The sequence below is a fragment of the Acanthopagrus latus genome, chromosome 24, assembly GCF_904848185.1.
Source record: "Acanthopagrus latus isolate v.2019 chromosome 24, fAcaLat1.1, whole genome shotgun sequence".
Classification (NCBI taxonomy): Eukaryota; Metazoa; Chordata; class Actinopteri; order Spariformes; family Sparidae; genus Acanthopagrus; species Acanthopagrus latus.
The window spans coordinates 15830285-15843182 of record NC_051062.1 but is presented as its reverse complement, the minus strand read 5'-3'; the positions used below and the strand labels follow the sequence as shown (position 1 = coordinate 15843182).

Below are 12898 nucleotides of genomic sequence, written 5' to 3'. Positions count from 1 at the left end.
GAGAGACACACCTGTTGGCTTCCTGATGACCTCACTGACTCCTGCTCACACACTCAGTTAACAGAGGTCGTTCAGACCTGTATCACCGACCCTCCTGGACACTGAACCTCAACCTCACCAGACTCCATTAACTAATGTAGTGATTTAAAGAGTTGCTTCTGTGTCTAAAGTGCTAAAGTCTTACCTGCCAACACTGATCAGCTGTTTGAACACACTGTTTACACTGATTTCACCATTTACACTCCATTTATGAAAGAAGAAACATGTTATTGATCTAAACATGTCACATGTTACAAAGACACTAAACAGGAACAATACAGGCGACTTCTTTGTCCCCGTGGAGAAAGTCCCCAGACTCCCTTAACAAATGTGTCAGTTTAGTGAGTTGTTGAGTTGGAGACACTTTATAAACTCTGTGAAACTCTGTCTCTGACTCATTCTGCATTATTTGGTCCTTCTTGTTCATTCAGCAAATGTTCTACATGAACTTCTTTCTGTCTTTGAGTAGAAACATGGAGTCTGTGTGTCTCAGTGACGGACAGGTTTCCTGAATACTGTCAATGTGGGTTTGTAAGATGGAGGTCGGTCCCCTTCAGGCCCAACTTCAGGCCCAGCTGAAGGAAAGGAAGTTTACTGTGGCATGCTGAGAAGAAAGCTCAGCACTATGAAGACAACGCTGAAACTTCCAACCCTTCGTGCGTTCCCTGAAGTGTCCATGGACTCAGTGAAGGAGAAGACAGTCAACATGGAGCTGCATCTGGAGCGCACAGCTGTCAGCACCTCCAGCCTCAGACCTGGAGCCAGCTGACCCCCTCAGTCCTCAGACCTGGAGCCAGCTGACCCCCTCAGTCCTCAGACCTGGAGCCAGCTGACCCCCTCAGTCCTCAGACCTGGAGCCAGCTGACCCCCTCAGTCCTCAGACCTGGAGCCAGCTGACCCCCTCAGTCCTCAGACCTTCAGACAGCAGTGGAGTACAAGCTCTGGAGTACAAGTACACAGGTATTTCTCTGTACTGTGTAGAAAGATCAGACAGTCCGAAGACACAACGACGAAACGCCAAATGTTTAAAATCAGTGTGTGTGTGTTTGTGTGTCTGCAGGCTATAAGACGCTGTCATCTATTTTCACACTAACACAATCAGATTATTTTAGTTTCAGCCTCCAGAGCAGCACAGCAGGAGCTAAAACACACACACACACACACACACACACACACACGCACACACACACACACACACACACACACACACACACACACACACACACACACACACACACACACACAGACACACACACACACACACACAGACAGATACAAACACACACCCACTTTTCCGAGCCAGAACTCAGATCCAAACACCTGATTTAAGATCCAGTTTCAGTCATGTGAACAAACTTCCTGTTCATCAGCTCAGATCGGTTCTGACGACTGTTTCTCAATTCAAAGTTCAACTCAAGACAGAAAGAATTGATCTGAAATGGATCCAAAAGACACCAAGGAGGAGTTCTACACGGACCCACTTCAGTGAGGAGGTGTGGTTCCCTCCAGCTGTCTGAGCGCCTCGCCAGAGATGGTGGAACTGAAATGGACCCAAGGACATCCGGTCACAGTCTGAAATGGACTTGAGGTGACTGGATGTTGATTGCAGAGCTGGACCCAGTTCAAGGACCCGGTCAGAGTTTGGAGTTGTGCCGGTTCCTTCCTGTCTCAGTGATTGTGGCTCATAATGACAGGATTGGGTTTCAGTGTGTCATTGGATCTTTGGACCTCGGTGACTTCACCCCGGCAGAAACATCCTGAGGATCACGTTTCCTGTGACATCACCTCCTGACAGTCAGAGCCGAGGATTCAGACCCTGAAGCAGATTCTCCCTGTGCTGTGATCCAGATGTTTGGACCTCAGCACGGGTCCATGAATCCGGTTCTGTTTCTGTTTTCTTTGTTCCGTTGAAATAAGACTGAAGCTGGTTCCTAGAATCTCGTCTAGTTTGAGTTCTGACACTTCTGAGTAAAACATCTTAAAGAAACTGAAGTTTCAGAACCGTGAACAGAATCATGTCGATGTTCTGTTTGTTATGATCCACTTTACTGTTACCGTAACAACGTTGATCACAACTACTTCATTCTTGAATCATTCAAACATCAAATATCAAACAAATAGAAATATTAAGAAGCTTTTGGAAAAATAAAAAGTCTTGTTTAGTTTTTATTGATCAATATACGTCATCACTGTTTCGAAATAAAAGAAGTTCTTCTGAACATTAGATTATTATTATCTGGTCCGAGTCTGACCCAGTTCTTTGGTCAGATAAAAACCTTTTCCAAATATCAGAGCTGTTCTTGAGAGGACTTTGATTGACAGATGGGTTCTGACTCACACCGCTCCTGGGTCGGTGCAGATGAAACGAAATGATCTGATCCAGAGTTCATGACCTGAACATCTGGCCTGCCGTGCTCCAGATGTTCCTCCTGGGCCTCCGTAGTCTGTTCAGGCCTGGGGGCCCATCTGTCGTCCCTGACAGCAAAACAAGTATTAGTGAGGATTTTCACAATAAAAGCTGAAATCAGAGTGAATATGAAGGTCAGGAGGACTGCAGCGTCCCTCAGGCTTCATCATCATCATCATCATCATCATCATCGTCTAAATACAGATGTTCTGTTTGTCGCCAGCTGAGGAAGTGTGAAAAAAAGTGTGATCGTCCTGCAGGCCAATCAGAGAGCAGCGCCGTCCTTCACTGACTCTGACCTCCATTTTAACAGCTGCCATCAGAAACATACAGGAGGAGGAAGATATAGCTATAATAAAGATAATAATAACATGTTCAGATTATTAATCTTTGATACGTATTTGGAGCAGCAGAATGAAACTTGATGACTTTTGGACAAACTGTTTGATTGGACAGTCGGACGTTCTGGTCCAGTGTCGATCCGGACTTCATGTTCCCTGCAGGATTTATAATAACAGCAGTGAACTACACCAGGACACTGGGCTGATGCTAAGGTATTAGCCGTTAGCTGCGAGTCGTCAATAAATGAATTGATGTTTTATTAACACTGATGTGTCTGTCAGAACATCAGCTGTTCCCCAGCAGGAACCTTTAATTGGATCTGTGGTGTGAAAGTTCTCCCTGCAGCCAGACGGACTCACTTCCTGTCTCCACACATCCTCTCTGATTAAAGAACCTGCTGTGATTGGATGATGAGCGGTTTGGTTTGAACATCACAAACTTTCAGAGCTGATGCAGCTGTGAGATGCACCTGACCAGGTGATCATCTGTCCCCTATAGAGCTCTGAGTGTGTCAGGTACCAGTTATCAGATAGAAACAGAGGAGAACAGAACCAGCACTGCCTCTGACCCGTTATTCTTGTACAGTCAACAAATCTTTGTGTGGAAACATGTTTGTCTCAGTGACGGACGGGTTTGTTTCATACAGAGCAGGAAGTGACGTCACAGAAGCTCACTAATGTAGCTGAACACTGATTGGTCGTCTCTCAGGAATGATCAGCCTCACTGTGAAGCTCGCCCATGTGGACTGGATCCAGAATCAAAGTTCATGAAGTGGATTCTGGATGGAGAGACATCCTCCAGCCACGTTTGGTGGAAATCTGTACAGTTTTATTTAGAAATCAAAGACAAAACTTGAGACTTTAAAGCAAAAAGTGACTTTATTAAAACAGTTGTCTCAATATTTGGATGACAGATTGTAATTTTACAAGAGTTGTTTTAAAGACACAGTGAACATTTAACACAGCAACAGTCACATAACACACAAACAGACACACAAACAGATACACACATCCACTGAACACGTGAGTTACAGCATTATTCTGCTGGAATTGGAGGACGTTGCCGCCCTCTGCTGGTGAAAAGAAGCCACAGCTGTTGTGAATCCAATGAGTATCATTGTTCAGTCTGTTTATATCTCACCTGTCACACTTCACTGCACAGATTTCCGCTTGTCATCCTGGAGTCACATGCGGGAAATGTTCAGTGTTGTTCTGAGGAGGAATGATCACTGACAACTTCAACTCAGCAGGATCTTTTATTAATGCAGTCTGTTTTATTTCTACACGTCTCGTCTGTTTTATCATCTGCAGGATTATTTTAACATCAAAACATTCAGTTTGTATCCTGTCAGAGCTCAGACCTTCGGTCTGCACCGACGTGCTTCCACAGCAGCTCTGACTTCAGTCGGGGCTGAACTGGGAGACGTTCAGGATCGTGGACAGATGTTTCAGGACATCTGTCCACAGAGCGCTGACGAGTTCATGGTCTACGTGATGTATTCAGACTGTAAACATCATAGATCACAGATTTATGATTAACGTTATCAAGAACTTGAAAATCTGAGCTCTCTTCAAACCTTGAGGACATTAACTCAAGCACTTCCAAGGATTTCCACCACCTGTAAGGACCCAACATGAAATCTAACAGATAAATCAATGTTTGAATAAATTAAATAAGGAAATAAAACAACTGGACACTGTTCAATGTTTTAATTTGGTTCCAAAAAGCACAAACATTCACAATAAAATATAAGTTAATAATCTAATACGAGACATATTTACAGCTTGTCTGTCAGATGTTCAAGTTTCCCAGCAGCAATCGAACGCATCATCTTGGAAAAACATAATTTCACTGAAATCAGTCAAGAAAAGCCGACATGATGCATTCTGGGAGTTCAGACTGAAACAAAAACAAAAGTTTGTTTCTGATAAAAGAGTTAAAATCCACAGAAAAAGAATTCGGAGAAGAAGAAGAAGAAGAAGAAAATGAAGAAGAAGAAGAAAATGAAGAAGAAGAAGAAAATGAAGAAGAAGAAGAAAATGAAGAAGAAGAAGAAGTAGTAGAGGTCGAAATCAAACTGAACACTAAGTCAGAAGTGGATTTAAAGAAGCAGTCTGTGTTTCAGGTCAGGACTGAAGCAGCTCCAGTTTGGTTTCTGAAGATGATGACAGAGCTTCAATGATTTCTCCGCACATGAACGACTCCTGAAACACACAACAACACTTTCTGCTGTTAATCCTGAGCTGGAGGGTCAGATGTGGACTGAAACAGGCCTTCACCTCTGGAGCTTCACACAGGAGGAGTAATGACACGAAGGTGCAGTTGGTGTAATGGACCGGTACAACATGTTGAACCAGATCAATATGATACTGAAGAAACATATTTCTTCGAGTACAAAAAAAAAACAATTCCAACCCTAACCCTACTTAATACAATTCTAAGTATTAAAAAACTTTTGGCACTACTTTTCTGCCTTGCTGATCCACACAAATGTCTTCAGATCCACACAAATGTCAGTAAACTTTCTAACAAATGTCCTGTAATTCGAACTCCACACCAGCAGGCGGCGCTGTTGAGTCATTTTCAGGCCGGCAGGACGATTTGTTTCCCCCCAAATTATTATTTTTTATTGTTGTGTTATTCAAGGTCGCAACAGTATTTATCATAGATATCATCGCTTTCATCACAGGTCTGAGAGACCGAAACGTTCATATCATGTCTCATCTCCAACTCCTGATCACTGCTGCGAGGGTCCCATTGTAAAGTTTAGAGCGGGAGATATTTGGAAGTATAATCACGTCCGATCAAGATTCTGATATTAATGAACATTGTTACACCCAAAACACGAGTGATTCTTATATTTATGTAAGCACTCCGACATATCACGGAGTACATGGTCATTACTTTCATAACATTAAAGACTAACTAACGCAGACCAATGATTCCGGATTATGCTACTATCAATAGCTAGTACCAACATAGAGTAGCACATGTTAATGTATGACAACTTCAGTGACCTTTGATGGAAGTAATGACCCGCCCTGTCGTGTTCGGCCATGGTGGCAACCTGCAAAATCTGTGTCTGTACTAATTCAATATCACACATCCTCACAACACAACTGGACACAACAACAACACCCACAACATGTACACAAAGCAACCAAACGAAACATATCCGAACAACAACAGTCTCATGACCACTTGACAATTCGCTCCCATGAGTCTTTGCGCCACCAGCGCTCACCGTCCAGGACCCCTCCAGTCACTACATTCATAACCATCAGAGAACCAAGATGATGGTGACGTCACCGTACTGCCCAGCGCTCAGTGAGGCGTCTGTTCATAAGTCTATGATAAATACTGTTGCGGCCTTGAATAACACAACAATAAAAAATAATAATTTGGGGGGAAACAAATCGTCCTGCCGGCCTGAAAATGACTCAACAGCGCCGCCTGCTGGTGTGGAGTTCGAATTACAGGACATTTGTTAGAAAGTTTCCTGGCATTTGTGTGGATCTGAAGACATTTGTGTGGATCAGCAGGGCAGAAAAGTAGTGCCAAAAGTCATGTTAAAGATTTTTCGTTCTTGTAGAATTGTTTTTTGTACTTGAAAGATATTTTTTGTACTTGAAGGATTTTAGTTTGTACTTAAAAGATTTTTTTTTTACTTTTATAGTTTCTTTGTATGTGTAAAACATGCTGTATTTGTTTCTGAAGCATGATTTATTTGTTTGATAGGTACATTTCTTCTTTGCAAAACAAAATGCACTAGTTTGTGAATGATGTTTTGTATTTGAAAACCACACTGAGTTGGTTTACGAATCGTTGGGCGCGAGTAAAACATGTTTTGTGTGTGTGTGAGGTTTAAGCATGATTCTAACTAAATAGAAGTCTTCTCACCTTATCGTACACGACTTTAACGATGAGCGAGCAGCTCGGACACGTCGCCACCTCCTCGCCGTTCTCCAGATCCTCCTGTAAAACACCATCAGACACCATCAGCACAGGCAGGGGGACACCAGAATAATCTAATATAATCTAGAGTAAATTTAATTAATCTAGAGTAATCAAAAGTAATCTGTAAGTAATCTAGTGAAATCTAAAGTAATCTAAAATATCCTAAAGTAATATAAAGTAATCTAGAGTAATCTAAAATAAAGTTAATTAATTTAAAGTAATCTAGAGTAGATTCATCTACTAATATAATCTCATTGATCAATGTGTTCGATTAGAAACATCTCCCGGTCACTGTTAACACTCCACAGAACAAGGAGAACGTACAATGACATGATATTTAAAAGGAGTTTGGTTAAAAGTCCATCCGAGCAGAACATGATAAGTATCGTTACTGGAGGTAGAATCAGCTGATTAACGTCTGCTGTTCTGAAACAAGTGACGCTGTTCGGTAATTCATATCAGGTAAATGAGGTGATCCACCTACACATGACAGGAGTTAGCTAGCTGTTAGCCGTTAGCCTGCAGTCACTTACTTTAGTGATGGCGAACTTGTCTCCGCAGGGACACGGGAAGTAATACGTCTCCGTGTCCTCGTCATATTCAAAGTCTTCGATCTCTATTTCGTCGTGAAACACCGACATCTTCTCCAAAGACCCCAAACAAACACAAATCAGCCCAACATCTGTGAAAACGTGCCTGTGGCGCGTAGTGATGACGTGTACGCTGTCGTCTCAGGGATGTGACGTAACTCGTGTTTTCTGCTTGTAAGTCGCACGGATGTCCAGCAGATGGCGCCAGTTGGTCGCGATCTAACACGTCACTGTAACGACTGGACGCCTTAAACTCACTGTTTTTTTTGTGGAGTTTGGTTTGAACCTATTACAACAGTTTAAACAGAGTTAATCTAATACACCAGAAACCAAACTCCATTTAAAAATGTAGAAATTATACGTTGTCATTCTCTGGAGACGTCAACAGAAGTCTTCAAAAACACAGACACCAAACTTCATTCTTTATCAGTCATTCAGTGCTGTTTGATAAGTGATCCAAACACTTTCCTCCATCACATGCCAGGCTGCAGGTTGAAGCATCTGATGGGTGAATGAACAGCAATCTGGAGGATTTAAATTTTGAATTAAATATGAAAATAATTGTAGATAACAAAGTTGTGTTGAATCAGAAACAGATATTGTTGTTGTGACACCTGGACAGTAAAGTTGTGTTGTATGAGGGTTGCCTGGATGTAAAGGTTAAACTCTTCCTGTTTGTTCAGAACAAAGCCCAGCAGACGTGGTGTAAACCCGTCTGTGTTTATTGGGTTTGCCCAGTGACACGGCGGGTGGCGGGGCCCCTGTGAGGTGGGGGGGCGGGGCCTCTGCAGGGGCCGGGGGCCACACAAAGCAGGGAAGCTGTGTGAGCGATGCCATTAACTTCAAACAGAGAGATGTGTGCATTGATAACATCCTGTCTGCGTTTCAACGACATCCTGCATGCAGGCGACCTCGCTGAATGATGCTGTTGTCTCAGTGTCGGCCAATCAGTCTCTCCGGCTGAGTGCGGGGGGGCGGGCCGAGGCCTGGCAGGGACACAGGTCTCCTCTCAGACCACTGGATGTATGAAGGGTTTCCTCTGGCGCTGCCAGCCCGCTCAGGATATTCCCTGGAAGGAGTCATGTCCTGGTGAGGAGCCCTCCCCCCGTTAGGGAGGCAGGGAGGTAAAGAGTGGGAGCACCAGGAGACCCGTGGATCCAAAGACTGTGAGCGGCGCCATCATGGACCCAAGTACCCACGCTCTGGAGCTGTCAGGGGTGTTTTTGGCGGCGGCAGCCTGGCTCTGCTCGCTGGCCACCACCCTGATGTCCACCTGGCTCACCCTGTCCACCGACCTGCTGCCCACAGAGAGCTACGAGCTGGGCCTGTGGGAGACCTGCGTGGTCCAGGACCACGGGGCGCTTGAGTGCCGGCCCTACGACAGCCTCCTGGGCCTGCCGCCGGACATCAAGCTGGCCCGGATCCTCATGTGTGTGACAGTGGCCACCGGGTTGCTAGGACTCCTGCTGGCTATCCCTGGCATGCACATGGTCAACAGCTGCCAGGACCAGCACTGCAAGAGGGCCATGAAGACAGCAGGGGGGGCGCTGAGCCTGGCAGCCGGGGTCCTGGGGCTCATCCCGGTCTCCTACATCGCCCACCTGACGGTGTTGCGCTTCTTTGACGAGTCGTTGCCGGAGGTGGTGCCGCGCTGGGAGTTCGGGGACGCTCTGTTCTGCGGCTGGACGGCCGGAGTTCTTCACCTGACGGCCGGAAGTCTGCTGCTGACTTCCTGTTTGTGTGTGCAGACGGAAAACTGTCACGCACCTGTTGCCCCCATCCCGCTGGTGAGGGTGCAGCCTGGACCGCCCCCCTTCAGGACCAGATCTGAGTATGTCTGAGACGGGGACTGCAGAGTCCACATGTCATTATATCTGTCCAGTGATTCGGTCGGTCCGGTGAGTTCTGCTGCTCCCAAGTCCAAAAGTTACAAAAGACAATGTGTCTGCAATGAAACGGGCTTTGTTCTGTGTGAAGTTCTGAATCAGAGTTTTAATTCAGATTAAATGTTCTAAACTCTGGCTGAGTTTCTTCCATTCAGAACCACACACAGACAATGGATATTTTTATTGAGCTCTATACTCGTTTCCTAAAACTCCAACTTTTCAGGATTTGTTTTTCTGAACAGGTTCACCTGAAATAAAACAGCTTGTTTTCTCAGTGAAGTTCTGAATCAGAGTTTTAAATAGAAGCTTAAAGAACATAACTGGATTTGAAAATCATTATTTCATAAACTCAAAATCTTGTTGAATCTTATCTGGATAAAAATAAAAATAATCAGATCAGATGTGAAGCTGAATCATTAGTTTGTTTCCTCAGAAGATTTAAAGAGTGTAAAACATTTCTTCTGGTTCAGAATTGCTCAGAGAAAAGAACATTTTCACTGACGTTAGAGAACGTCAGTGAAAATGCTGACTGTTACTTTTAGACTCTGGAGCAGTAAAACAAATAAAAACATCATTTCCCAGAATCCATCCTGACAGAGTTTATTGTCGTTGGACACTTGGAGACTTTCAGCTTCCTGACGTCTCCTTCAATCATTCAGCTATTTAGTGTTTAAATCCAAAGAGACAAACGTGCTGCTGCTTCCTGTTCTGTCTGCAGGAGACGACCCGACTGTAATCCCTCCACTTCTGGTTCTGGACACAAACCAGCATCACTGGTGTTTTTGTACTAAGTTGATGTTTGAGCAGCTTTACAACAGACATGATGTGTTTAATGTTCAGAGAGACGACGTGTGTTCAATCAGACGCAGCAGAGCGGTGATGCAACATTTGAGATTCTCCTCAGCAGGTGATTGTAAAGACAAGCAGAATAAAAATGCATGAAAACAAAACGAAGTCTGGTTGATTTGTGGCTTCTGTGATTGATTCTCATTATTAATGATGCTTCAAACGTCGCTCTGCTCGCCAGTCGTTCCTTAACAGTGTGCAACAGGATCGACGTGCAGACGACTCACCTCCACCGCTCACGTCTGCACCCTACGTCCCGTCTGATTGGCTGCTCGGAGCTCGTCCCTGGATAAATAAAGGCTGAGAGCTGCCTTTGTTCTGCTCCACAATACACTCATTATAACCCCCCACACCACCAGCACCATAATCTGACTATCTGCCTCCATCCAGCAGCTGGAGCCACATCAGTCCACCATGGTAACCACGGAGATGCGGCTCCACCCCTTCTGACTGCTTATGGATAAGAACTCAACTTGAAACAGCATTTAGTAAGAACTGATTTAAAAAGAGTAGTTACAGTAAAAATCTATAAGCTGCAACTGAACCGAATCACAGTAACGATAAAGATGATGATCCACACTGACCCTGCAGGCTGGTGCTGATTCTGAAATGGTCCCGTAATGCTGCTTTTCTAAGGGATCATAACTATTTGTCTTCTTCTGTGGTTCTGCCAACAGGAAATGTTTCCTTGTGCTGTCAGTGTGGCCGTACATAAAATCTAATCAGGTCCTGGCAGCGATACGTTAACTCACCGTACCACAGACAGAACCGCCCACCAGCTTCTCCTTAATGGCTCTCTTCCTTCTTGGGACAATAGAGCGGACCCATTCAGAACAGACAGGAAGTGGACCACCTCAGCTCGCCGTGCCAACACTGACAGACCTGCAGAGATCATCAGCCGCCTGCAGCTGTACTCAGAAACATTCCTCCCGCTCGTCCTAACCACTTCACCCAGTTCAGAGTGTCGTTGTTCTAACAACACATCGGTTCACTCTGACGGGATTAAACGTGTTCCTGCTTTGTAATGACAAACATGAAGCTCATGGTCGCTGGTCCTGGAGTCGCCATCTTGGCAGCGCCAACACCAACACAGTCGCTCGTTAATCCAAAACACTAGTGTCCGACCCTCCCCTCCTGTCTGTCAGTCCGGTTAACCACACAGAAACAAAGACTCACCATGAGAGGTGAAGATCAGTGATGACAGCTACCTGTCACTCAAAGAGGCCACGCCCCTAATGATGCATAACATTAAGCCTTGATTGAATTTAGAGCAGTGCATTGTATAAAAGTTCTGATGAAGTTCAGATGGGGCTGGATGGAATAAAGTGGTACGTTACAGTGAAACAGTGTAGTTTGGACCCAAATACATACTGTCAATTAACATGATGTAGTTTTACAAGGTAGACATGCTAACATGCTAATAGGCTGAAAACAGGCTAACAGGCACCTGATTGGGTTAACATGAAAACACAAAACATTGCTGTGATATTACAGTAAAGTTACTCTACATGTTTTCATTTACAGTAACTCCAGATGTGTTTTACAGTATCAACATGATAGTTTACATCATAACACTGTAGTTTCATAGCAACATGTCTAAGTTGCTGCAGAAACACGATAGCAATTTTCATCGTTATTAGCGTTAAATATTGACAGTAGTAATTTGATGTCATTGTTCAGTGAACATCAGTGAGATGGTGAACTGAAGCGAGCCTCAGTAGCTGATGTCAGGTTCTGTGTTCTGTCTAAATGTTTCCACACTGGGTCATGTCGGGCCGCTCCGTGTAGAACAGTTAATTAAAACTGCTGCCAGTGAAACAGGAAGGAAATAAATCAAAGCTGATCTCCAGCAGGGCCTCGCCATCCAAGAGAAACAGCTCCGAGAACAAAAATGAAGTCGTTAATTACACCAAGTCAGAAAACGTTTTATCTTCATGACTCAGGAGCCACAAAGGCGAGTCGCCGTCACCGCAGGTCGAACGCTGTGGACAATCAATAATCACATCAGGACACACAGATGAGTTACTGAACAGATTTATACGATGATGAAGATTCATTCTACACACACTCAGAAAATCACTTTGAGTGTGTGCGTGTGTGCGTGTGTGTGTGTGACATTGTTCCCTGGGAAGCAGCGTGTGGACCAGAGCTCCCAGTATTGTAACTGTCGGGAACAAAAGAGGCTGTTTTCATCTGAGTCCAACAGCAGCAGAAGACAGGAAGTCATTGAGCAGATCACATGGGACACAGTGAGTGTGTGTGTGTGTGTGTGTGTGTGAGAGAGAGAGAGAGAGAGAGTGTGTGTGTGTGTGTGTGTGTGAGAGAATGTGTGAGTGTGTGTGTGTGTGTGTGTGTGTGTGTGTGCGCGTGTGTGTGTGTGAGAGAGAGAGAGAGAGTGTGTGTGTGTGTGTGTGTGTGTGTGTGTGTGTGTGTGTGTGTGTGTGTGTGTGAAGAGAACAGAGGAACATCTCAGTCTGAAGTCGTCAGCTGACAGAAAAGTAAGAACTTAAAGTTTTAAAATCAATGTGATGTCATCAAATGTGATGTTCTTCAGATGTTCTTCAGATGTTCTTCAGATGTTCTTTAGCTGTGTTAGGGTCCACTGTTTCGTGGGTCACTAAAAGCCGTGTTTTGATTGTCATGAGATTTACAGATCATAGTAAAATCAAACGATAGCGTCGGACACGCTGGTTTGTCAGAGATCCTTTATGTTGTGTTTGTGACGAGGGCTCACTCCGGACACATCACTGAAATCCTCTTTCCTGTTTCTTGTTGAATCACTGATAGAGTTTTAAAAATTTGTGCTGAATATTATTTGAACTTGTCATAAA

At 44.4% G+C, this 12898-nt stretch overlaps 2 protein-coding genes across 2 annotated transcripts; one reads left to right on the top strand and one right to left on the bottom strand.

Moving 5' to 3' along the window:
- Window positions 1-4482: 4482 nt before the first annotated feature.
- Window positions 4483-7483, bottom strand: dph3 (diphthamide biosynthesis 3). The gene is made up of 3 exons (XM_037090389.1): window positions 7279-7483; window positions 6689-6763; window positions 4483-4992 (listed from the first exon to the last, which is right to left on the bottom strand). Exons 1-3 carry the CDS (start codon window positions 7384-7386, stop codon window positions 4915-4917), a joined length of 261 nt encoding a protein of 86 aa, XP_036946284.1. The 5' UTR covers window positions 7387-7483; the 3' UTR covers window positions 4483-4914.
- A 119-nt stretch (window positions 7484-7602) lies between these two features.
- LOC119015515 (putative claudin-24) lies at window positions 7603-10143 on the top strand. The gene has a single exon (XM_037091574.1). It carries the CDS (start codon window positions 8517-8519, stop codon window positions 9174-9176), a length of 660 nt encoding a protein of 219 aa, XP_036947469.1. The 5' UTR covers window positions 7603-8516; the 3' UTR covers window positions 9177-10143.
- The last annotated feature ends 2755 nt before the right edge of the window (window positions 10144-12898 follow it).

Excerpts from the sequence above, each read along its gene's own strand:
- LOC119015515 (XM_037091574.1), top strand. The coding sequence starts at position 8,517 with ATGGACCCAAGTACCCACGCTCTGGAGCTGTCAGGGGTGTTTTTGGCG.
- dph3 (XM_037090389.1), bottom strand. The coding sequence starts at position 7,386 with ATGTCGGTGTTTCACGACGAAATAGAGATCGAAGACTTTGAATATGAC. Across the intron at positions 6,764-7,278 it reads ACAAGTTCGCCATCACTAAA|GAGGATCTGGAGAACGGCGA; the intron begins GTAAGTGACTGC and ends GGTGTTTTACAG. Across the intron at positions 4,993-6,688 it reads TTAAAGTCGTGTACGATAAG|GAGTCGTTCATGTGCGGAGA; the intron begins GTGAGAAGACTT and ends TGTGTGTTTCAG.